Source organism: Pleurodeles waltl, chromosome 1_2 (assembly GCF_031143425.1).
Source record: "Pleurodeles waltl isolate 20211129_DDA chromosome 1_2, aPleWal1.hap1.20221129, whole genome shotgun sequence".
In the NCBI taxonomy this organism is placed as follows: domain Eukaryota; kingdom Metazoa; phylum Chordata; class Amphibia; order Caudata; family Salamandridae; genus Pleurodeles; species Pleurodeles waltl.
Window position 1 is genome coordinate 653,937,824 of NC_090437.1, and position 27,156 is coordinate 653,964,979.

General features: G+C 42.0%; 1 protein-coding gene across 3 annotated transcripts in view; it reads left to right on the plus strand.

Annotated features, from left to right (window-relative positions):
- INPP4B (inositol polyphosphate-4-phosphatase type II B) overlaps positions 1 to 27,156 on the plus strand; it is a 2,522,842-nt gene that overhangs the window by 2,278,778 nt on the left and 216,908 nt on the right. For all 3 annotated transcript variants that reach the window (XM_069242568.1, XM_069242569.1, XM_069242570.1), the window contains one exon: positions 601 to 718. In XM_069242568.1, coding sequence (XP_069098669.1) covers positions 601 to 718 — 118 coding nt within the window. The remainder of the gene's footprint in view (positions 1 to 600; positions 719 to 27,156) is intronic.

Here is a 27,156-nt window from a genome sequence, read left to right on the forward strand (position 1 = left end):
TGTCAATGTGTTTTCCTTGTACCATGGTATCACCCTACTAATTACAGTGTATTAGTACTTCTCAGCCACAGTCCTATCCGACCTATTTTTCCATCAGTTATGTACTCCCACATATGACTTTCTTTTTCCCTTTGGTCTCTTGATTTCCTTGGTCTCTTTTTTTTCTTTGGTTGCTCTTGAAGTTATGTTTCTTTCTTTTTTGCATTTTCTTATGTTTGCATTATACACCAAATTAAAAACAAAAATCTTTGAAATTATCAAAAATAATGTGAGTTTTAAAGGGTAGGGAGACACAAAAGTGGATGTGCTATTTTTATCACAATTTGAATGTGCATAAGATCTTTAGTCACTTTTCTCGACAAGTATTCTTTTAAAATTAGTGGAGTCTAATACTTTAGCGTTTAGACACATAAGTCCCCACTGATTTAAAAAAATATATATACTTGTCAAAGGGAAGTGACTAGAGATCGTGTGCACATTCAAACTATGATAAAATAGCACATCCATTTTTGTGTCTCCCTTCCTATTACAACATATGCCATCCAAGCATGAGACTTTCAGATCTTTCACTAGTTTATTGCTTTTATTTTCTCTATATAGGTGAAGAGGTTGGAATGCTTGAAGACATGTCTGTGGGTATTTCAGACTTACATCATGTTACAATTAAAATTGTTGAGGCCAAGACAGAAGATTTTCTACCTGTGGTAACTGGAAGACGGTGAGTTTGACTGTGTGCTAATGTATGCCTGTGGTTGTCACATGTAAGGGGTGAGGGAGACATTACAGCTGTGCCTAAGACAATCAAATATAATAATATAAGTCATATGAGTTTTTAACCTCTTGTAATTGTGGAGATAAGTAGCACACAAATTGTACAAGCCAGCGAAATAGGAAAAAGTAAAACATTACTCTTCCAATGTTATACCCATATTCCAGACACAGAGATATAGAGTGTCAGGCTGTTTTCCCTAGGGCGTTTAATTAAAAGGGGAATTGGACTTCCTACATGAAAGTTCATGGTCCCTGGTGGTCAGTCTGCAACAGAAAGTAGGGTATCCTAAGCATCCTTGATTCTCAAGTTGGATATGGGTGAGCAGTCCAAAGCTTAACTCCTAAGAGGGTGTATGGGGCATATTGCAGTGCAGTACAAAACTTATATCACAGCCACTGTTACAAATTGGGTGTCTAGTTGGCAGAGGTTTGCACTCTGTCCAAGTAGAGACCACAATCCTGGTCAAGGCAAATAAGATACACACTAAAGGTTTACCTGTGTTCGCCCTCTGGGAGCTTGGCACAGAGCAGTCAAGCTAAACTAAAGAGGCAAAGTGTAAAGTATTTGTGTGCACACACAGTAACACAGTGAAAACGCCACAAATGGACTCCACACCAGTTTAGATCATAGCAAATATGTATCTGAGTCAAACAAGACCAAAACGACAAAAATCCAACTCACACAAGCCAAGTTATTAATTTTGAAATATTAAATCAAATTGCAGTGCTTAGAAGACAACAACTCCAACCGGAACTATCTAATTGTGCTGGACCGGGGCAAATCCATAGGTGCAGTCCAACTGTGATGGTGCTCGGGCCGGGTGCAGGAGTCACGCAGACCTGCAGACTGTACCTTTTTTCCGTTGATGCTTGGTGACGATGCGTTGAACCAAAGGAGGGGATGCATTACCATTGCAGGTGATGTGTCGCCTCCTGATCGGGCAACGTCATTGATGTGTCTGCGTCCAGAAGAGATAAGTACTGGTTCCGATATGTTGGTGCTGCATTGGCCAAGCCGGGCTGCGTTGTAAGTCGGGGTTGTTGTGACACACAGTCTCAGGCGGTGTCCACAGCTTAGGTGCAGGCAGTGGCAAAAGCGGCAGTTGTGCAGCAGGATGTATCACGTCCAAGTGATGCGCTGGTGCCATTGTATCAGTTCTTGTGTTGCAGCACAACACTCTTCTCCAAGGGCCTGGGACTGGATTTGGCACCACTTGGCAGAGCAAGACCCACAGCATAGGATCCCAGGTGCTGGCAGCAAGATGCAGGTGAAGTCTTTGGTACCCCTGTGACTTCAGAAACAGGAGGCAATCTCAGTCAGGCCCTTGGAGATACTTTAGATTGCAGGATGTAGAGAGTTAGATCCAGTCCTCCCACTCTCAGGCAAGAAGTAGCAGGCAGTAGGCCACCACAGCAGAGCAAACAGCAACGCTGCAGTCCCTCCTGAGAGGCCATGGTCCTTCTTCCTGGTTTAATGTCCTCAATCCAAAAGTGTTCTGAGTATAGGGTGGCAGAGGCCCAGTACTTATACCTAAATGTGCCTTTGAAGTCGGGGAAACCTCAAAGACTGGTTTTGAAGTGCCCCAGTTCCATTTTGGCCCAGTCCTGTCTGCCAAGAGATCAGTGGGGGGGTTATCAGTCCCTTCTGTGGGGTCAGGCCACTAGCCTTTGAAGTGTAAGTGAGAGCCCCGCCTCCCTTTCGGCCCAGGAAGACCCATCAGTATGCAGATGGAATGCAGGGGCAGTTGAGTGTCCTGTATTTATGGCTGTCTGGATGAAATGCACAAAGATAGCTGTCAACTAACCTTACACAGACTAGATTTGGATTGGAGGCAGGCTAAGGCACAGAATGGTTAAAGTAAGAAAATGCCAACTCTCTAAAAGTGCCAGTTTCAGACCTCCAATTTAATAAACCACCTTCACCGCAAGATGTTTTTTAAATTGTAAATCCAGAGACACCAGACTCCATTTTTCTATCCCTTCCCAATCCAAAATTACACTTAAAAGATATTTTAAGGCAATCCCCAAACTAACCTATGAGAGCGATAGTCCTTGCAATAGTGAAAAACAAATATAAGATTTTTTCACTACCTGGACATGATGAACTTAAAAGTACGTGTCCAACTTTTTAAATAGACTGCAATCTGCCCTTGGAGCTAACCAGGGCCTGCCTTAGGGGTGTCTTACATGTAGTAGAAAAGGAACATTTGGGCCTGGCAAGTGGGTACATTTGCCAGGTCGAAATGGCAGTTTAAACTGCACACACAGGCTCTGCAACGGTGATACAAAGGGAGCTTGGGTGTAGCCTGCAAATCCTGATGAACCATCTGTGCTGGGAGTGAGGGGGGGAATGGTGACTCACACCCAAAAGGGCTGTGCCTGCCCTCACACAATGCAGTCTGAAACCCCCGGGTGTGTGTCTGGGGCCTGACCAAGGCAGGATCTTAAAAACAAGAGAGACTTTCCTTTGAAGTTTGCTACTTCAAAGACAGAAAAGAGTATAAGTAGCGGATCCAAATCTCCTGAAAATCAGATCACTTCTGGAATCAAGAGCAACTTCTGCCAAGAAGAAGAGCTGAGGAGAAGTGCTGCCCCTGCCTGTGACTATGCTTTTGTTGGGCTATCCTTTAGTTGCTGCTTCTACCTGTGAAAGGGGACAACGACTGGACCTTGTGGTATATTCCTGCTTGAGAAGAATCTCCAAGGGCTTCAGAGACTTCCTCTACTAGCACCTGGACTCTCTACTGAGACACCTACCCTGACAAGTGGTGCCCTATCCAGTCCTAGGACCCTTGAAAGGAGAAGGTGATAAAAAACCAAGAAAACACACTGGACAACTCCGGACCGACGCTGCTGCCAAATCATGTGACGCCGCCTGCAACTAACTTCATGGTCCTCGCTGGAGTGCGATGACCCTTGCAGGCCTGACATCGCTGCAGCCCCGCCGGAATCCGCGACTCCATGGAAGTCACCACACCACGTCGTGACTGCCGGATATCGACTCCGCCTGAAGTGCGCGGATTCATCGCTTTGCACCAACACCTCCTCACCTCCACCGCTCCGCAGCAAGGACCCAATGCTTTTTCGTGAATCCTCCGCTCCTTTGCACCACAGCACCGGAACCAACGCTGCCTTGGATCCAGCGATGCCACGATCCCCGACTTCATGCACCTGCTTGTTTTCACATTTTACGAAGGTACTGTACCTGGGACTCTACGTGACTCCGTACCCAGCGCCATTGGCGTCGGTTTGTTGGGAACGACTCAGTCACAACGCCGTGTTACCACCTCATTGAAGCATTTTGTGTTTCTAAGTGCTGTTTTTGAGTTTAATCTTTAAAAATTCATAACTTGTGTATGTCGGATTTTTGACGTTTTAGTCTTGTTTTGTTTAGATAAATATTGGCTATTTTTCTAGACCTGTGTTGATACATTTTTGTGGTGTTTTTACTGTATTACTGTGTGTGTTGGTACAAATACTTTACACCTTGTCTCTGAAGTTAAGTCTGCCTGCTAGTGCCAAGCTTCCAAGGGAGGTGAGCGGGGTTAACTGGGGGTAATTCTCCTTTACTCACTTACCAGAGTGAGGGTCCTTGCTTGGACATGGGTAACCTGACTGCCAACCATAGACCCCATTTCTACGTAGTCCAGCAAGGTTATCGATCTTGCTGTGAATTTACGTTCTCTCTGGGTCATGTTGTGTCTTAGAAGTTCTGTTGCTAGGAGGTGTCATAGTTTATTGAACCAGAGTGCAGTAGGCGGGGGTTCCTTCTTTTTCATGAGTAGGACAATAAGCTGTCTTACTGCCCCCAGCATGTACAGTGTTTATGTACCCGCCAACAGATCTGGTTTAGCCCCAAAAGCACCAGCCTCGGGGTAATGACAGTCAAGCGAGATCTCCTGAGGTCCTCAATTAGAGAAGGTCATTGTTTGCGCAGAGACAGATCTTGTGCTCTTCTGCCTCAAACGTGATGCCCCAAAAAGATTCTCAGGACCTGCTTATGACTGCTACCTTCTCAGCCACAATGGCAAATATCAAATGAGAAAGTTGGCATCCCGGCCTAATACCCTTGTAGAGGGGCAAGAAGGGATTGTCTGTCCATTCACTTGTACCAGTGTAATTGGGGAATTTGTACCCCACAAGAATTCAGCTTTTCATCATCTCACCAAATCGCAGTTTGCCAAGGGCAGCTTTGAGGAATTTCCATCTGACATAATCAAATCCCTTTTCAGTACAGAGGATCAGCAGGAGTGCCTGAATTTTCTTCTTGCCACCCTGTTGCATCAGATGGGCTAGTCACCTAATATAATCCCTACTGTGTCTCTGGTTGATAAAGCCCACCTGATTGGGGTACTGATTGAAGTGTTTTGAGGCAGTTGATTAGGATCTTGGTGAACATTTTTGCTGGAAACTTTCTGAATTTGTGAATTAGTGTGATATTTGCCTCGCACATGGAGAAGGTAAAGTTTGAGATTTGCATACACATATTAAATAAAGCTGCCACTGGTGTGCCCACTTGGGGGAGAAATGTTTCATAAAATGATACCAGGAAGCCATACAGATCTGAAGTGTTACCCAGCAACACAGTTTTGAGGGACCCAGGGATCTATGGGAGCTCTATAGTGCCTTCAAAGTGGTCGCTCACTTCTGCTGTAGTGGCACCCATTCACATACCTCCCATTAGTTATTTAAGGCTGCTTTGCGCTCCACCCGATCAGCATAGAGGGCTTGAAAGTAGTCTCTAGTTGTCCATGGTCCACCCTGCCTATTTACATCTGCTGTGCATTTTTGCCTTTTGGAGGTGGAGCTTTCTGGTTAGGAGGGTCCCTGTTTTCGCTTCCATGTAAAAACGGACCCACCTTTAGCAGTGTTGGTTCTACTGAGTTAACCCCCTGGGCTCTAAGCTGGCTTCTGTGCATTGCCAGTTGATGCTGGGTGTTTAGTACTGATTTCAACCATTTCTAGTATTTCCTAAACCGTGACCCAACAACTGTGGAAAAGATAGATGATAACCTCTCTATAGTGGAATTTCAGGACTGTGTTGGGGACTTGCGAGAGAGTGTCAAGAATATGCTTGAAGGTTGTCTGAATGGGAGGTAGGGTAGGTTTTCAGTTGTGTGTGGGGTTTGTGCCCGTGGAACCGACTAATGGGTAATATTGATCACTGTATATTTTTAAATAAATGCAAATGTTTTATAATGAAATGAAAGAAATGTAGTGCTATCTTAACTAAATCATTATTGCTTGATAAGTGTAGTGCTCATAGGTAATTTCCAAACAAATGTTATTGGAGGAATACAGGTTAAGCTGGGGTTTTGTGATATATAGTGTTCTAATTATCCCTCTCCTGGATTTAATAGACAAGTGTTTTGGGGTTAGCCTGGTGTATTTGTCATGAGAAGGGCATTTTTCTCCCTTGCTCGCCTCATAATGGTTTCCGTCTTCTCAAGGAGGGGTGCCCTCTTTAGAATGTCTAGTGGTAGTCCTTGTGGTTTTGCTGCATATACAATCTATATGTTTAAAGTAGCTAGACTGGGGCCACACCTTAAAAATCTCCGATGCCATACAGGAGGTTGTGTACAAATCCCTGGATGTCATTCCCTTCCAGCCCCCTAGAAACTCCTCATATTCAAATGTTGTGGTGTTGTGCGTGGCTTTTTAGGTTTTCTTGCTTGTTCTGGGGGCATATGTTCTCCTTTCTGGGCCTAAGCTCCTGATCCAAAGTTATGCCCGCTCTTCAGTTCTGTCATCTATCACTCGCTCTAAGTAATCCACTCTATCATGTTTTCCGTAACTTTGCTGTGAGGCTTGTGACTTTGTCTTTAGGTTGGTCCTAATTGACGCCACCTCCTTGCAGATCTCATTTATGAAATGCTTCATATAGTCCTGAGTAATGCTGGTGGTTGGGGGGGGTTTGTCTAGCTGGTCTGGGGGGGGTGAGCCAGGCTCAATTTCTGAGGCTCTGTATTGTCTTTATTATGGTTGAAAGGGCCACATGTCAGATACTAACTGCTCCTTTTGCCTGCTACCTTAGGCCATGCCTCTATGTCCAGGCTGTCGCAGCTAGCATACTAGGGTTGATTTTGTGGCCCAGTGGACCCCAATCAACACTTTGTTGCTGTTGTGGCTACCATACTGGGACTGTTTTTAATACCCCAGTGGACACCAGTCAACACTTTGTTGCTGTCTTTCTCCAGTGACCCAGATTAAGGGGTTCACCTGCCACTCCTGTTTCCCTTTCGAGGGCACACTCTTTTCAGAGTTCGTCCCCGGTGTGCCATCCAGTTCCCCCATGACATGGAGACTCCAGTGTGAGGTGCTGCTTTACTGTTGTGCCATACGAGTCCAGTCACAGCCGCCAAACTACTGATATTCTGTCAATAGGCTTTGGGAGGGCACTTATGCTGAGCCTCACCCACCAGTGACAGGGTGCAGGCTCAAGATGCAACTGGCAGGTCAGAGTGAAACTTCTAAGTCACAAGATTGTTCTGGTGGACTATTTTGTGGGACATACATGGACAGTCCCTGGTTCCCACCTTTCTTCTACCCCCAATAAGGTCAGGCCACCCCACAGCCTCATGATGTCTGTGGCCTTGCTTTTGTTTGTGCACCAGTTGGTTGGTGGGTGGTGGATAGGTTCCCATAACCTCTCTAATAGATAGACGCTCCTCCTACAGTCTCCCAACAGCAATTTGCCCACCAAAACTGTGCTCAGGTGCTCTCCCAGCTCAGGCCTTCATGTTTGCTACTTCAAGGGCTTTGTTGGATGGGCTCTTCTCCACTTCCTAGTTCACCTCTGCTCCTCTGTTAGGCTGAAGCCGTTTCCCTCAGTGCTTGCAGCCTGCAGTTCCCCCCAGTAGCTGCATAACATACCATCAAATACAATTTTATAGGTTGTGTTTCCCTAGATAAAGGAAATTCAGTCAGCCAGGGTAGCTGAGAAGTAAAATCTTTACAGAACTTTCTGCATAAAAAGTAAATGTAACCTCTAAAAGCCATGTAGTTACCAAAGCTCAAAGATGTCAATGGCATGCCACTTTGTTCAGAACATTTTCATCCACGTGTGTCAATTTCAAGTATTACCAGACAACATAAAAGATAAGAACACAACAAAATATAACTCCTAAATCAGTTTTGAAAAATCAATAAACCTTTAATAAGCAAAAAAAGACAAATGGTTAAATTTGTCTGAGGGAAATAGAGAGATGTTTTTTTAACATTTTTAAACCAAAACGGTCATAAAAATATCGACAGGAAGTATGGAGCTCTAAAGATCACTTTGTGTATGTGCATTACCCAAAAATGGCCACTAGATGACAATCTTGTGCCACAGACGAAAACATTGAAAAGTTCTTCCTCACTGACGCCCCGAGGTTTGGGGCAGGATCTGTAATCTTACATGCTGGTACAGTCCAGCGCTTTAACCTTCCTGGTGCTCTTCTGTGGAACAGCTCTAAGGGGGAAGACATACCCACCTGACCCTGATTACCACTACAACTAAGAGTCCCAAAAGTTTCTTGATGCTGGGAAAGCCATTCCTTGTCTCTCTTACAAACCTCGGTTCCTCAAGGTAGTCTTCCTGGCGCCAGATCGCTTTCTAGCCACGCTGTTCTCAGGGCCAGTAGTAAGTGGTCAGCTAAGCCTTTAGAACTGGGATTCCTGCCTTTTGTGTTTCTTTAGCAGAAACAGGAAGCTTCCGACTTGACCACTGGAGAGCAGTTCGTGTCCCTGCAGGCAACAGGAAACAGGAGTCCTTCAGTTTTCTTTCTTGAACAGTAAGGCAGAATCCTCTTTCCTCCCAGGTTCAGGATTGCTCAAAAGAGGTGGGGGTGAGGTTCCAGTCTTATCTTGTGCACTAGCCAGTTATTAGAGATTGCTATTCAACCAATCCTGACAACTCTATTGCAGAATTCCCACTTCCTTAATCAGTACTACCCTTCTCGTTTTACTACAAACCTTCCCATAATCCTTCGATAAAGGTTTTCTTCCCTTTCTTTCCCATACAGAAGCCTTGTTTGTGCCTCTGGAAGCTCCCCTGTGGAAATGATTTGTCTTTCCTACTGGCATTGATAGAACTGGTTTTCCCTTCTGCTGGGTCACAGACAGAAAGCCTATGGTGGCTCTGAAATTAATGTTTCAGGTCCTCAATGCTTCATTTGGAATTTCCACTTCAAAGAAAGACTCTTGAAAGCCACACTTTGTGTTGCCAAATGTTCCTGTCCTCCTCCTGAATGGTCTTTCCATGCTACGTGGCTCCTGTTGACTCAGCCTCTACCTTCTTACTGCGAGAGACCACGCCGATGTCTCTGAGAAAGAGGCTCATTAGCAGTCAGTCAGAGACATGTATTCAGTATCTGGTGCAGAATTGTGAGGCAAACCAGTTCTCAACCTGTTTACTCTCAGGCAGCACAAATAGCACTTTTATAAAGCTACTTTGCCAAGAAAGGTATCAAAAGATACTTTCTACTAGATTTTTAAAACTAAGTGCAACATAACTGTGATTTACTGTTTTATCATTTCACCATGCAAAGCTAAAATAAAGTGACTTTTATCCATACTATCCCTGTTCATGAAAAATGCATCTTTATCTACAACTTGACAGACACCTTTTTGTAACTGTTGAGTGGGGGGCATACATTTCACTAATATCTAGCAGGTTATGTATTAGGCACCAAGTTCCATGGGCTTAAAAGGCGCACTGTAGGAATAACTCATCTAATATATAATAATAGATAGTTTTCATAAATGTAAAAGGCACTATTTGTTGTCCTGCGGCACTCTAGTGCATTTAAACTGCAGCTGAGCCAGTGTGCAATTGTTTTGTCTAGTGCTTTAAAAAATGTTCATATATATGGTTTAGGTACATGCTGCACACTGCAGCCGTCATGAGATACAATATCCAAACCACTAGTCCCTTATCATGGCCATACTGTAAAGAGAAATTCTACAATTTAGGCCCTCATTACGAGTGTGGCGGTCTTAAAATCGCCACACTTGCAGTGGCAGTTGGACTGCCACTATATTGGTGGTCCAACTTCCACATTACGACTGCGGAGCCGCAACTGTCTGACCATCCGCACCACCAGGTTGCTGCCAGTCGACAGCCTGGTGGTCTCGGCAGTCATAATCTGCCAGGGCAGCGCTGCAACCAGTGCTGCCCTCTGGATTACAAGTCCCCCTTTCCGCCAGCCTTTGCAGTCGGACTGCCATGCAAAGGCTGGTGGAAAGGGAAGATCAGGGGCCCCATTGGGGCCCCTGCACTGCCCATGCACTTGGCATGTGCAAAAAAGGGGCCCTCATGGACAGCCCTGTCATGCTTTTGAAAAGTGAGACAGGTGCTGTCGCACCCGACGCACCGCAACATTGCTGCCGGCTCGATTACGAGCCAGCATCAATGCTGTGGTGAGTTTCCCGCTGAGCTGGCGGGGCAGAAACGCTGTTTACGCCCACCGGCCCAGCAGGAAACTCGTAAAAATCCCCGCGAAGGGACAGCCGCATGGGCAGTCATCCCAACGCTGGACACTTGCAGCAAATTCGTAATGAGCCCCATAGTTTAGAAAATTCATAATTACTGCACTCGCTCTGTGTAACTGAATGGCAATGTCATAGTGCATGGAGCCATAATTCGAGTAAAAGTTACGGTCACTAAAATGTGTCACATTGCAGAGAGTCATAATCCCAGCCAAACAAAAGTTACTGAATAGTTTAATCATAGAGCAAACCATGCAGGAAAGATACATGTCCTACATTAAGTTAACCAAAAAGGGACTTTGTAGTTGAATTGTGCATGGGGTGATTTAGGAGAAATTACCCGCCAGATGACCCTTCCCCCACAAAACGTATGCTTTGAAATTCTACCACTTAGGATGTCCAGCAATAAGTGACCGGAACCTTAAATCTGATTTCATTTTTTTAATGGTTGTTTCTTAGGCCTGATGCTAATGCATAGTCCGACAGGACAGTAAGTTGCTGCCTCGTCACATGTGGAATCAATGTGTAGATGTACATTTTAGGAAAATGTGCAATTATTCCTGTTAGCAGCAGCTAGTTTTTGCTATGTTAGACCTAAGTAAAGGTGCAGCACTCCTCTGCCTATGCGCACGTTTTCCCCATTTAAGTACTCAATTCATACATAAAATTCCTTGTTGGTGTCTGTAATCGCATAGCTGCATTACAGATACCCCCTTTGGCTAATGAGGGGGACTATTAAAGAGTAATTTATTAGAAGCATTACATTGCTATAAAGATCTTTTTTGTATCCAGGCCAACTAGAAAAGATGTATTGAAGAAAAATAACGGTATTATTCATAGTGTTATTCGGCTGTGTCAGATTACAGTAAGCATTATATTTTCACTGGTGAGGATTTAGCAGCTACAATGGGGTCATGCTAAAAGAACTATCTCATATTTTTCTTTTTTGTTAAGAAGTGTTTATTTAGTAGAACATACATGCTTGCATCAACATTTTTCTTACTTATTCAGCCAAAGCCCTTTCCATGCTGTGGCTTCTCCCCCAGACGGGATTGAAATAAATCACCAAGAAAGGTCACAGGTGGGTGAGCAAAGCAGCAGGAATAATTAGGAAATATAATACCTTAGAACTGAACAAAGGCTTGTCTTTTTGTAAATAGCTCCCTGTCAGTTCCCCTACTGGATCTAAAGGCAAATGCAGCAGCCTCAGACTCCTGTAGAAGCACAGTGTGACTGCAGAGTTTGTCAGGTCGAAGCCTGGGGTTTAAAAGAGATCTTATCTGCCACATAATAAATATTGGTGAAGTCCCAGTTGGTGGATTGGAAAGTAATCAGAGTGCAATGTGTTATCTGCACCTACGAGCATCATGATTAGCTGGTTATATCTGCTGGCACAGTTTTGCGTCAGCATTACCGAGGGAGACATGCGCAGAGGCACAGTGCAATCAACACCTCATTTTCAGGTGAGAAAGGAGTTCATCATTGTTGTTGTTATCCTTATCATCCGAATGACAAAACATGTCCTTTTGCTACCATGAAGTGCGTTAGACAAGACTACTCGATGTCATCTTCTGCTTCAATGCCTTTCGCTGTGCAAACCACCACAATATTTTCTTAAGGCTTACTGGTGAAAGTGGAAGGGGTGGGGACATGATAATTGGACAGGTGCGTAGTAGTCAGAGAAATTTGTGGGAGGGAAGTGTTGGGGGGCATGTGGGGATCCCAAACCTCCGAACCTAAAAAGCAGTGGGCTGCAGGGTGAATGCGAGAGATGCCGAGGTTTTGGGATAGATTGTTTTCATGAGGAGCAGTGTCCATCTGATACGCATCATGGTGGCCTCTGGAGCTGATTTTGAGTTAGGCCAACAGTGACAGAGTAGCCTGTCTGCCAAACTCAGGGTCCGGTCACCTGATTTTGAGTCAGGGGGATCACATGTTTTACACCAAAGAGTAAAATTGACTCCGTCAGTGTAAAACTTCCTCCGAAGGCCCAAAGGAGTAGGGGCTGTCTGAGGTAAGCCATCCCTCTGTTCACCCTATTTAAAGTGGAGGGTTGGATAACATTTATTTTTAACTGTCTGCTGCTGCCAGTGCTATCCTGGTGGTGAGACACAGAAAAAACAAGAAAGAAAGAACAAAATTACCCCACACCATGGGAGGACGCTCCCATGCAGTGGAGTGGAGGCCATTAGTTCTTTTTATTTTACAGAAACAAGCACTTCTTTTAGAAGTTTGTTTTGGGAAAAATATCTAAGTTTGACTGCTGGCCATCAAGTCTGACAGAGCTGTTCATCAAACGTTTCCTACACTGACTGGAAGTGCCACGACGGCAGTTCCTGCTAATGCATAGAGATCTCCATCAGTCTAGCAGACAGCTCCATATTTTGCAGGGAGAGTAAAGGCAGGCTGACTGACATAAAGTTATCTTCCTCCTTTTGTGCTTTACTCCATCCACCAAAACAGGCCCTCTGTCTGGACTGGCACAGTGGGACAAAAAAACAATTAATTTTGAATGCTATCACAAGCGATTGCCAGTGGTTGCAAGTATTCGTCCCATCACTTTTCAGTGTTTAATTGTTAGTAACATGCATGCCCCTGAATATGGATGTAAATATTCTCCTTGTGTGTGGCGTTATAACAATAAAGGAAATTTAGTTTTTTAAAGTTGGAGCAGAACTTACAACCTTAATTTCTATGTTAACCATAACTTAGTCAAAAGCCTCCAAAAACAATTATTTTGTAAATGCACTGTGAAGACTGATATTGAGGCAATCTGGAGAGCAGCAGGACGTTCATCAGAAATAAAAAGTTACATTTTGACGACGTTTTTTCATGTAGCTCCGAATAAGGCCGTGTTACTGTACTGACCCTGCCAGGTACATAGGTCTTCACGAATGGCAGAAGTGTCTCTTCGAAAAAACGTTAAACAGGTTTCGCATTTTTGAGAATGTTAAGTGTGTCTGGCGTTTCGATCATGTAGAGAAAGAGCATACGGTGTCATTGACTGCCAGTCACAGGCTGGTAGTTGTATATGTCTCTGTCAAGGACTGTGCAGTAAAATTGTGTATTACCCATTACGATTGATTTTTTTTAACTGAAATCAGCTTGGGAGTTTTTGAGCATATAATGTAATGAAAACTTTTTTTTAAAGTCTGTTTCATTCCAGCTGGATTTTGGAATTTCTTATGAATGTCTATTAATATGCGTTTGTTTCAGCTGTTTTGTGTGTTAATCATTTCAATCTCCCTTACTGTCATTGAATTTCCTCCTGGTAGGTTTCAATATGGATTAATAAAAAAGCCGTAATCTTGCCTCTTATAATAGTCATAGTTTGTGTGAACTAATTTCCTCCTCAAAGGGCTGACTCTAATTAGATAACTACCAGTTTGATGCAATTACACCACTGAAAAAAGTCAACGTTAAATGGCTTGCTGGATGCATTTAAAATAAAAAAAAATTAGTTTATGTTCTTGCTGAGGACTTTTGAATTTGTGGATTTATCATTAAGATGAACCTCCTTGAACAATGCGTATAGATTTAGAATCCCGTCTTTAGGCAACTTTTCTGACCGACCACTGTCGGTTTTACTACCATCTTTAATTCCAGTGCAATGCCCCACACAAACAGATGATAGCCACTGTGACTACTATTGTAGGTGCTAGAAAGAATGCAATAGTGGTCCCTTCTCCATCCCTAGAGAACCAAACACCACAGTGTTTTGGGGGATCACACCACAAGGGCTTGGCCCAGACCAAGGTAGTCTCCAACGTGCTAAAGATGACTCCCCCTGATGGTGCCTGGATTGCCCTGTCAGTGCCAAAAAAGGGAAAAAACCCTGACTCCAGACAGGTCCTGAAATAGAGACACACATTATCAAGAAACAGAAACTGACCTCTGAGCCGCCAGTTGCCATAGAATGCATGCCAATAGAAACTCCGTAGCGAAATAACCATGAACAGATTTGGTTCCCCACTGGCAAAGAATATGCTGTCTTCAGCCAAATTTCTGCTCTGCTGAATGATAAAAACCGAAATCACCTCCTAGCTTTTAATAAAACGTTAAGATGTGAGAGTAACAATTTACACATGTGAAATATTTCTGCAGTCGTTCAGCCTGAAGAGTGCATTGATGCTTATCGTTCTTTGACTTAGTGCAACTTAGCAACAGCTGCTCCTAAGGGAACAGATGCCCAATAGAAAAAGCGATTTCTGGTTATTAATATGGTTCTTAAAAGAGAACATTACAACAAATGTAAACCATGTAGTATGTTGTACCTTTTAAGCCTATTTGAGAACTATGGCCACTTGTGCATCATTAAGACAGGTAAATCTTAAAAGTTCAATTTCACAGTCAGACAGAAGGACTGTCAACGTGTAAGTCAATAAATGGTATTAAAAACTAAATGCCCTTTTAATTTCAGGGCATAAAACTGCTAAGCCGAAGTGAATAATACAGCTCTGATTATCCATATTAAGTGCTGAAAATGTCTTAACGATTTTGCATCAAGCTTTACATTTATTGGAAAATTACAATGCGACTTTCCTGATGAACGCCAAATCCAATAAACCTGCCTGCGCTTGACCCTGCATTGCAAAAAGAAAGAGAGTAATAGTGATCTAACAAGGAAAAATATTGCTCCTTTGCCCTAAAAGAACAATTTGTACAAAGAAAAAATCATTATTTAGCGGAAGTCCTCTCTCTGTCCCGTAACACTGGAAGACTGAGATAATGTGGATTTACCGTACATTTACTCATGGGAATTCTATTTTGTGGCAGTGAACACTCCCAATTACTGTAAAAGTGTCATGTAGTGTTGCTGTCAATGGGTTTATGTAATGGGCACTTTCAAAGTTAAACCTATTTTTGCTTCTTGCATAAAAGTGTCTTTAACGAGCAGTAAAATTGGCCTCCTTGTTCTATGATGTCTTTTTAAAATGTAGCAATACACCATGTTATTCATACTTGAGTTCAATTAAACAGCACTGTATCACTTTGATGACGTTTACTCATTTGGACCTTGGCCTAAATGTTGAGTTCCCTGCTAATCCATTTTAATTTTCCGACCCTTCATTTATGCCAATCGCAAAACAATCTGATGAATTCTGCCTGTAAGATGCCTATGAGACATTTAAAGAGACCGAACACTGTAATTCATTGTATAACAACCAAAACAAGACATTTTAATTGGGGAAAAACACTATCTCCCTCCATCTACAAGGTGGTCATGGAAAAGGGATACAATGTATGAATGGATCCATGGAACTTTGCGGGCAATGGGGTGGCACAGTTACAAGCAATATCGCCACTCTCAAATAACCACTTAACACTAAGTAGACAGCTGGGCTGAGCCCAAATAGATCTTCCACAAAGTTCTGGTCAGGCCACTGGTTGGAACTATTCACATAATCTGATCATTGACGACGTATATTGGCAAAAAGGATCTCAATAATACAGCCGATCTTGGCAAGTCTCTTAAATTACCATAATGAGCGCTTAAAAATATTGTAATACAATACTGTAGTAAACTAATATCTGAAATGCAAGGGGGCACGATTAATTTAATTTTGGTTTGTAAATGTAACAAATTATTTGTTGGTTTTACCATGATTTGTGTTGGTAAGGACCATCTTTTGCATGGTATTCCCCCAGTTTTTTGACTTCACTGTTTTTGTTGGCCCTAGAACTTTGTACACTTTAGCCCTGCTAACTAAGGATATAGTGCTTGTGCACTCCCTTTAAACATGATCAAATTGGTATACACCTGATTGGCACATTTAATTTACCTATAAACCCTTAGTATATGAGACATGGTGAACATTGGGCCTGTAAAATAAATGTCACCAGTGGGCTGCAGCACACATTGTACCACCCACTGCAGTGGCACAACAAACCTGAACCCAGGCCTACTACTTGAGGCCTGGCAGAATAGTTGTTAAACTGACAGTTCAACCTCACAAAATAAACATATTTTGACAGGCCTAAACTTTCCTTGTAAGTACTAAAAAGCCCCCCGCCCGCATGTGAGCAGGCCTTGGTGCCTAAAAAAGCAGGTTGCATGATATTTAAAAGTATAACATGTAAAAGGTTGATGAGCTAGTTTCACTGTGGCAAGGGTGGCTGTTCCCATGGAGAATAACTGGATTATATTATTGTTCCATTATAATGCTAAATTTGGTTTGATAACATGTTGAAAAATATTTCAAAGACTATTTTTAATAGACAGATGCGTAAAGCCTCCAAGGCCCTTATATAGTTTTAAAACTCTTAACTGGCAGCAGATGGCTCCCCTGTACTAAAGTGTGAATCACTCCCAGGAAAAGGTAATGGGCCTTGAGTGTAAAGAGGTGTTGTTCTTCTGGCTGTGCATAGGTACTGGTGGACATTAAATGAGGCCTACCCTGTCACTCAGGTGTAGCTCACACCTATGTCTTTCCCCTTATTGGTCCCTCTAGGAAGGCTGACATCAATTCCTGCAGGAGGAGAGCCCCAGAACTGGTTTAAAGAGAAAACAGTGAAGGGGTTTCCTATTTCCAAAACCGCACCTCTGAGTGGGCAGGAGAAGAAAGGTTCTGTCATGCTGGATTTAGACAGAGGGGCACTATTGGATAGTTAACTGCAAAACACATAGGAGAGTGCAGCTAAAGTGGGTATGGTAGCTGCTGGGAAATTTCACCACATTGGTTAGGGAGTGGTTGACACTGGGCATGAATGTGGCTTTCTCAGTACTCTCCTGAGAACAATGCTTGACCTGAGGAAGAATCAGAAGAGGGTTGCCATGCTGTCTGAAGACATTCTTCTTTGCAGCAATAAATCCATTTCAGCTGGACTGCATTCAACAATGTCAAACTGTTTTCAACTGCAGCCCTGCCCTGCTGAAGAAATACGACTTTCAGAAAAGTTTCTAAGTTCAAAGGTAGAAACCTTCTCCAGACCAAGCGGCTGTCAGCATCCATTCAATTTTGAGGGCTGTTTGGACGTGAAACTTAATCTTTTCACATCAGAGCTTTTCCACCCTTATTCATCGTTGAGACTTTGCCCTTTGGCTCCCTCTCATCAATGAATCCATTTCTGCCTCAACCTGGGACTTTGGTCCACTGAAGGCTCAGGTTTATTTAGTGACTTTTGTAGTTCACCATGACGAGGATTGTGATTATTATTTGATTTGGGTTCCCACCCTTCTCAACTAATAACCCAGTCTCTTATTGTTTACACATATGTTTTTGATGTTTTAAGATCTATTGGGTGGAAGGCACTGTCAGCACTGTCAAATGTCTGTTTTATCATTGCTTCTTTTTTCTTTTTGTCTCTCTTGTTACACAACTAGGAAAGATAAAAGAAAGATAGTATGCCAGGGAAAGAGAGAGGGTGTTTGTGTGTGAGATTTTCTGTACTTCAACATTTTGAAAGCTTTGTCCCACTTCTGAGGTTGACAAAATGAAAAAGCTACTAGCATAGCGTCCCTTGTCGTCTTGTTAAGGAACAACTCACCCGACACTGGACATCACACACAATTTCAAACATCAAGCCTATATTGTTTTCTGTTTCTTATTTTCTTTCTTACTGTTGCTAGATACTGTTTAAGCTATCTGAGCATCACCTGAGAAGCCTACATTTCTTCATGCTAACTGCAGTTGAAACCTCATATAATTTTCATTAGGCTTGTTTCACTATGTGGAAGCCTGGTGCTTTGAAAAGGGCCTTTGGCTTAATATTGATCTTGACTCCATCAGCAGGGCTGAACTAGCTCAACTCTGAATTCGGCTAATGCCAGGATTTCTGGCTGCATTAAAGTCTTTAGTTGTGTTCACCTGGTGTGTTATGGGTGCTTCACTGCATGTGACCACTTTCCCCCTCTTTGGGATAACTAAAGTTAGTGGTGATCATAAAGCTGCATTGTGGAATACTCCTTCTATGCTGCAGCTCCTCCTTTTCCAGTCTCTATGCAAACAAATGTTTCCACCCAGCTCATTTTGATACTGTGCAGTTCTGCTTCAGACTTACTTTACAAGCCACTTAAAACATCAATGTTGCTTAAGCCGATGACCAATATAATCCTCTCCTTGGGGTAAGGTACCAGAACCCCTGGGCTTCAAAAGAGTGTAGGATGAGGCATCGGCGTTACTCTGAAGTGGAAAAGATGAAGTTCAAGGAATCGGTGTGGATGGTAGTACCGTGCAACATCAGAAATGGTCTGGGATTGCACTTGTCTGAGCCAAGGTTTGATACTGAGAAAGGATGGGCCCAGGCACTGAATTATAATAGCTTCACCTCCTTGGAAACACCATCTCTAAATAAGTAAGCTCTAGTAAAATAGCACATTTTCAGAACTTTTTGAGGTTGACAAGCAGGGAGATCCATTTTGTTCTACCAAACCATTGGGCGTATCAGTAGAAGAGCTGGGCCATACTTGATCAACATCAGTTGTGATTGAATTTGACATATCCTCTTGCATCATATACCCTGAAGTTGGAGAGTAAAGTGGTTCTCAGAGCTCAAGAAAACCATTAAATATGTTATAAGCAGGGAGATTTCATAACCAGTAGTTACCTTCATTCTTACAGTACAACATTTTATATCTATGCTTCTTTTGGGAACATATATGCAGGAAGGAAAACAAATGAAGGTGAGGCACTATGAAGGAAGAACTGATGAGTCTGCAAAAGCCTTATAATCCAGCATCATAGTGTTATCACCGCAAATGTAAGATAATTATTAATGTATGTCCTTTGACTGGAAAATGTGAAGCAAGATAAGCTGCTGCAGTGACTCCATAGGAATCTCTGTCAGTCCCTGGTTCCCTTTTCCTAGCTCTGCAGTTTTCTGCTCATTGGAGATCTGCTGCCTGCAGCTGCCACCATGAACTAGAAGCGGCGAGCATTTCCACATAAGAAGCATTTGGATTGCACTAGGACCATAAGTAGAGGGGAGCCATTGACCCTGCTTCCTTTCGTGCAGCTACTTTTAGTGTAGTAGCATACTACTGCATAATCCTACTCCTCCAGCCTGGAATGGGTGGGTTATTCCACAAATGGGGTGATCAGGACTATGCTCGTCCTCAAGGAAAGGGCATGGAAGAGATATTCAAGGTTACATTGTCCATGTGTTGAATAGGGAGAAGTTGTTCCTCCCTCCTCTTAGGTGACATCTCCTGGTTTCTTCCTGGTCTGGAATGGCTGCCTGTACCTTTACTCAAGAACAATATAGGGCCTGTGTTTCCACATCAGCGACAATCACTCCACGCTTTCCTTATGAGCAAAAGAAAGCCACACCCTCTTTTACTGCTTGCGCTGCTGCATTATGAACTGTAGGGTTTATGTGGCTGACCCCTACTAATAACACAAGAATTGCTGGAAGAACTTCCAGAAACCAGCAACAATTAAAATATAGCCTATAACAGTTATTGTTCAAAAGAAGCCTTCCTTGACATTTCTCTCAAGTGGACAGTAAAATTCACTCATATTGTGGCATGCTTCATTTTCATTTCCTCCTTGCTGTGGTTAGATTTGTTTTGGTACATGACGTGGTTTTCTTCTTGTGTGGCAATAGTGTGTTAATCACTTCATCAGAGTTGTCTAGGGAACTTTAATAAAGTATTAGGATACAGTCTGTACCTTATCTAGGCAAGGTTGTAAATAAGGACTGGAATAAAAATATGTTTGAGGTGGTTGACTGTTCTTTGCATTTATTGTTTACTCTCTTCCATATGGTGACAAAAAACGTAGCTATATGGGGATGTACAAAGAGCCCTTATAGTTAGTGTGTCAAATCTACATTTTTCTGCCCTTTTACTGCCTTCCCTGAGTTATGGGCATTCAGCAGGACGAGTCATCTCTACAATTGTTCCTACTCACTGTTTAACAAAGCCCTGACAATAGGTGTGGTGTATGGATAGACAAAAGATGGACACTCATGGAATTTTGATAGCTATGCCTGCTAAAGCAAAATCTCTTCTGCTCTAGTCTCAAGAGCCTTTGAAGATAACATGAACAGGTCAGACAGCTAAAAGTGCACTTGAAGTCATCATAAATCTTCCAGTAGTTGATACTAGACAGTATGTATTGAATGCTTGTCATAATAAAATAAGATAGTCATTCATTAATTTCAAATGGTAATATGTCCTTTTATTTACTCATGCACTTACACAATGGTAATGCATACTCCCCAGGCTCCCTAAGCCAGTGTCACTGCAAATCACACACATAAGAGTGATTCTATATTTATTTCCTTTGTCGCAGATAAGGGATTTTTCACTAGCCCCTTACCTCAAACATGATCCAAGGATGTAACACTGAGTATAATGGAGAGGCAAGCTAAGTATCACGGTATTCTGTAAGAGTTCTTCAGTAAAGTTTGAATGTATCCCTAGCCCATGGCTCAGCTCTAGGATGTCTCCCCTCTCCTGGAGGACGTGCATGCACCTAGGTAGAACCACCATCTTAACCAGGGCCACAGCAGCAACTTGGGCTACAGTTTCTCAGCCCCCTATTAGATCCTCCACCATTCTAGCTATATTTTATTACAGATGTTCATTGATTGCTGTCCTTACGAACAGGTGCTTCACAGTGTCCACCTGCCACATCTATTTAGGTAGGTAATTAATTGAAATGTTGATGTCCTCCAAGATGAATCACATAGACTTTGCAGTTAGTAAACAAACAGTCCTGTAACATTTGTGACTGTCCACTATTACAGACCACCCAAGGCCATAAATGAACAGGCATTAACTCTGTTGAGTAAAGTGATGGACTTTAGAGTAATGCAAGCCATTTTTAATCTGTCAGCATGTTTAGGGTGAGCTAATTACAAAACGTAACGCTGTACATTTTTAGACACTTATTAAGCAGTACCTAATGAGGTGTAAAAAGACTTGATGATTCAGACTAGGAAATCATGACGAAAGAAGGGGGTGAAGGGTGAGAAGCAGCTTTTTCTTGGTAAATACCTTCTTTTCTGCTAGTTATAGGTTGCCCTCTAATCAGCTTGCTCAATAAAATTTAATATTGTTAACAATAATAGCTATATGGATTATATCATAGTAAGCAGGACATATTGGTGCTGAGAATGACCATTCTGTTCTTCCAAAATGTATACCTGAATTACTGAACAGTACATGGGATTGCCTCATGTAATTCTTGCAGAAAGTGCATGAGGGATGCCAGATTATATCCCCCTAGAATCCCTTAGGTTTGTAGAAACACCTGCAGAACCACTATGTAAAGTTATCATAAACTGTAAAAGAAAAAAGGAGATAAAAACTATGCACTAGGTATATATATTTCGTGAGTGGTTCAGACATATCAGTAAACTAATATTTGGTGTGGTTTATAGAAATATGCTAGGATGAAATTAGATACCGATTAATGAAATCATGGACTCCTTAATTATGTGCAGTGTGAAATTCGCCTTGCAACCATTGAAGAGAAAGGTGCTAAAAGATTCTGGATTATCATTGCTTGGAGCGAACAATACCTAATGCATCCCTAATTTCCAATGAAGCTTAATAATGACATTTTGGAGACCTATGCATATCTCAAGAAGCAGGTATGCACCATGAGTCTTTCAGGATAAAGACAGAGTTTGTAGCATGGTACCTGTTTTTTACTGGCCAAATGGAATAAGGGCTTTGTATATCTGAAATTTGGGAAAGTGTGTGGGTTATATTTCACTCCAGGTGAGTGGTATAAATCTGAGGCAGTTCTTTGGATATCTTTTGCCTAATAAATGGATAATGAAATTCTATATTTTGGCAAAGTATTGTACTTCTGTTGTGTAGCGCTAATTGTCTAAAATAATTACATTTGTAATTGCTGGCTAAAATCCCAGTTGTACAGCGTAGGAATGATACATGGGAAACTACTGTTGTCCATCCATCTGGCTTGTTTGATTAATTCATTGTCATCACTTTAGCTCAGCTAGACTTTTCCACAGAATTAGGGAGCAGAGTGCAAGTATTTAATGTATTCATAATAGGATTACTAAGTTGGAGGTCATTAGATCTTAGCGTTTGCTGATTTAAAGGGTGCTTCTGACATGGGTTATTTCTTTGGAACTCTTTTAGTTCCTAACCACTATCATCTGATCACTCGATCATTTATGCATTCACTCACTCATTCTCCCAACCCCTCTCTCCAATCTCCCCCCTTATCTCCATTCCCACCCCCACTTCCCATAGTACTCCCTACTCTTCAGCCCCTATCACCTTCTTCTCTCTTGTCTCTGCTCTTTTACTCTGTCTCAGTCAACTACATCTGAGGTACTTCAATCATTCACCACAACATCAAAACACACTCCGCCACAATACATACACTGATTAACCTCACCTCGCCATTGCAAACAAATACACTCATCTCTACCCTCGATTTTATAAATGTGGACCGACTCCTCCTGCTGTATACTAAACTACTGTACCCACTTGATTTGACGGTCCCATATAATGTATTGTTTCTTTTAATTTGTTATTTAATTTTCCTATTGTATAAAATCCCAAAAAACGCTCTTCAAATAAAAAGAAATAAAAAATGAGTGTGATTGACATAAGTTCTGAAACCCAGTTGCGGCTTTTCATTTATTGGCTTAAATTCCTCAAGGCACTTGCTCAATGCTGCTAACCCTTATACTCTTCCTTGGATACATCATATACACAATTTAATTATAAGCATGCAAATGCCAAAGGAGTGGAATGAGTTTGAGATAATTGTAAAATCTTACATGAATAAATGAAATCCAGATTGCAGGCTTTTTTTAAGCGAAACAAATTTTCAAGGAGCCCCTTGTCCATTGTGATGGTGACCTACTGTGAGGACAAATCTAGAACCCAGATTATGTGCTCATTGTATCATCTTGCACACTAGGTGTCCTACCATTGCGGAAAAGTTTTTGTTTCCACTTGGGCGAAAATCAGGAGCCTTGTATGTGAGATTAGCTGTGAAACTTTCACACATTCTTTATTGTTTTGCCCAGTTTAGAAGATGTATAGGAAACATTGGTTGATCTGCTGTAGAAGCACTTTAGTATTACGAAAATTCATCATGCTGTCTACTCTTGAAAACGTTTGAGAGTGTACAGCTGATTAGTGAACACTGTTTGCTATTGGAATTTCTAACGAAATAGGCAGGAGGAAGCTAGCAGGTATATTAAAATTATGTTTGCTGTAAATATGGAAGGAAGCATGGAATGGACTCGACCTGTGTATAATCATAAGGCTTATTAGAGATAATGTTCTTAGTAATTGTATATTTTAAATGATCAGTTGTAAACAAACATTTGGATTGCTCTGCTATCTTTATGACCATATGATGATGAAAGTAAGGTGACTTAGTAATGCTAAGACGAAACAAATGATACATCTCAAGGGAGTGAGAAAATTAAGAAACAGCTGCCAGACAACCATTGGGGAGGCTCAAGATATAGGGCCTGATTACAACTTTGGCGGAGGGTGTTAATCGGTCCCAAATGTGACGGATAATCCCACCCACCGTATTACGAGTTCCATAGGTTATAATGGACTCGTAATACGGCGGACGGAATATCAGTCACATTTGGGGCGGATTTACCCCCTCTGCTAAAGTTGTAATCAGGTCCATAGTGCCTTTCCATTCAAAAGAAAATCCCATGCAATGACCGTGGTAAAGTTGTACTCAATACTGTACACAATAGAAAAAGGGATGATTATGATGATAAAGGGGGGAAATTGTATTGACTCTGGTGAGAAATGTCTGAGCCATAATGCCAAGACAGTTTGCCTTCATGCCCTTTGGGAAATTAATAAGAAGAGTGACTTGGCAAGAAGGTAAGGTAGAGCTCATATGTGTATTGGTTAAAGGGGAATCCCTTGACTGGTTCAGAAAAATGTGTTTGCAATAAACCTTTTTTATGCTCAGAAGAGACTTCAAGTAACAATAAAACCCTGAATCAAAAGCAGGTCATGGAGCATGATCGTTCTGTAGATGCACTGTGATCCTGCATGTGTGCCAAAAAAGTTGCAGCATGTGGAACCCTCAAAGTTGGCAAATTCAGATGGTGGTGTCTGCTTAGATCGAGATTTGTGATTAGTGAACAAGATGAATGGTGCAAAGACTATTCTACTTCTGTCAACGTTAATGATTAGAAAATTGAAATAAGACTGTAGAAGCCATGTTTGTCCTAAACCAGGCTCCAGATGATTTACAGGAAACCAGACTCTTGAATTTGATCTAAAACTATACATTTGGTAGACCTCCTAACCATACAAACGAAATAAACAAACTATATTAATAAGAATATTGATTACATCTAATGTATTATTAAGGTCCTTACAGACTCCCTAACAACCCTCAATTGAGAAATTGGTCAAGAAATGGCATTCAGTCAGTACTTTTAGATCTTGCATCGCACTCATGAATACTTGATGTGTACATTTAATTTATTTTTCTTCCATATATTATTGAAGAGAAAAATGTATAATGAAAAGGCAAAAATATGGATTTGACACTAACGTCTGACAGGAGTGTCCTGTTGTATTCCGATATCTGTGGTAACTATTCATGGGAATTATAGGTAGTGTGGTCATTAGTGCCCTGCTGCATTTTCCTAGTATATGTTCACAGGTTAAACTGTCCAAATGTACAAGGATAAAATGCCCATTGAATTCCTATATATGTGAAGATTTGTGGAAAAAGCGCGAATTCTTCCTGTAATTAGCAATTTTTCTTCTGAAGACACCAGCTAAATACCTCATCCTGAAGTAATGGCATAAGCCCAGTGGTGTTTCTAAATGTTAATTTTAAGATTTTAATGTGGGGCACATTGGGCCACAGATAAAAGTGCTGAGGCCAAGTACGAAGGCTATATCAATACCTCTGTGTGTACATATATATATATATATATATATATATATATATATATATATATATATATATATATATATATGTGTGTGCGTACAAGTTTGCTTCACATATTTGTGCGTGTATATAATTGTGTGTGTAACTCTATATCGTTACCTGTACATACATATATAATATAATAATAATATACATACATTCGATTGAACCATTTTCAGCAAAAAACAGTGCTTCGTAGAAAAAGGTTTTTGGACAAATGAATGTGTGTTGCGAGGTACAGTGCTTTCCTGTGCACATTCAACAGCTGTGATGGTGGAGCCCAAGGGGGCGGGAGCAGGAGAAATAAAACGGAGGCATATGGCCCCCTTCAGAAATGACAGTGTACTTTCCAGGTGCCCTAAATACTTCCCCGCAATCTGGGGCACTTGTAATTGACTCTAACTACTTAAGCTTGGACTTTTATTGCTCACTTCCAACAGTTAAATAGTGCAGCATATTTGCAATACTTTGTCAAACTGTGAGTTATGACTTTGCCATCTAATCTGCATTCAGTGCTTTGGAAACGGATGCCTTTGTTAAAGAATGCTATGAAGAGGAAACCGGTAGCTGTAGAAATTAGACATCACAAGCATACGGAAGTTCATGTCGCCTCAAAATGATGAAACTAGACCGAGGCAGGCACAGTTATTAACTGTATCTGAATGCATTTCCTACAGAAACATACGTTATTAAGCAACGTTTGTTTGCAGTTCTATCTTTTACAGCTAGGCGATATCACCTCTCCTCTTAACTGCTGCAGAACTGCTCACTATGAATAAAAAAGGGGGCACCAGAAGGTCAGGGGCGGCTTCTATGTGGTTGTGTTTTGGGCTTTTCCCCCTGTATTTGTTGCCCACCCCTGTACAAATTTTTTAAAACATGTCTTTTTTCCAGTGCTTTTATTTAAGTCATATGGGTGCCTTAACTTCCTGTGCAGCATGTTTGAGGCCGGGCGTGAAGGGGCTTAATTACAGGCTCAGATGGGTCACTCGCTTGAAGTGCAGTAAAGTGCTCATCTCAGATTGGAAGGGTACCATTCTGGGTCCAACCAACAAATCGCACTTGAGACGTCTTCTTACCTGCCCAATTAGTGAACCAGGGGGGTCACAGCTGCAGCCCTTGGTCTCCTAAAGAGCACTGTGCATGCCTGCCCCAGCCAATCCTGGTTCTGCTCTTATGCTGCTTGTTAACATAAACAATGGAGCACATCAGGATTGGCACAGGAGATATGGCTAGACCTCTGTTCTGCACATGAGGCAATGTGGGCCTGGAGGTTTAGGTTCACAGAGAATGACCAGTCACTGTGTCAACTTATTATAAAGCCATGTAGTGATTCACCATTTTTTGTCCCGTGCTTTGTTCCCTCTTTGTGCCCAGTAACAACATTGAACACAAGGGAGTGGAAAGAGTTATTTGTACCTCAACTCAAACCCCACGTGGCCCTTACCCTCCGCCAATGGATATTTCCTTGCTCTCCTGAAAGCACATTTCGTGGTGAAAAAAGAGGTAAACATTATTTTGCTGCTCAAATCAAGATCATATCCCATTCCAAACTTAGGGGCATATTTAAGAAGCCCCAAGTGCCACCTTGTGCCACATTTGTGTAATATGTTTATGCAGAGCTGGCATTTCCCCGGTGCCATATTTGCAAAGTGGCGCAATGCTTGCACTGCGCCACTTTGTAAACACTTGTACCACATTATGCCTGCGCTAGGTATAATGTATGCAAGAGGGGGCATTCTGGCATTGGAGACCCGAAAAAATGGTGCAGTGAACTTTAACAGAATTAACAGCTCTTTTTTTCTGTCATTTTTAATACCTGCTCAGAGCAGGTGTTAAAATGATGCACCAATTAAAATCAATGGGCTTCCTTGCAGTTTGCTACACTAGCATCAATACTTTTGATGCTAGTGTAGCAAAGCACCACAATAGCATAAAACATTAGGCCTCTTGGCGCAACAATGAATTAGGTCAGCCACACAGCCAAGATTGATGTAAGTTTTTTGACAGTGGTGGTTGAACAAAGCAGGCACTTGTCAAAGTTTTTGTTTGTTGT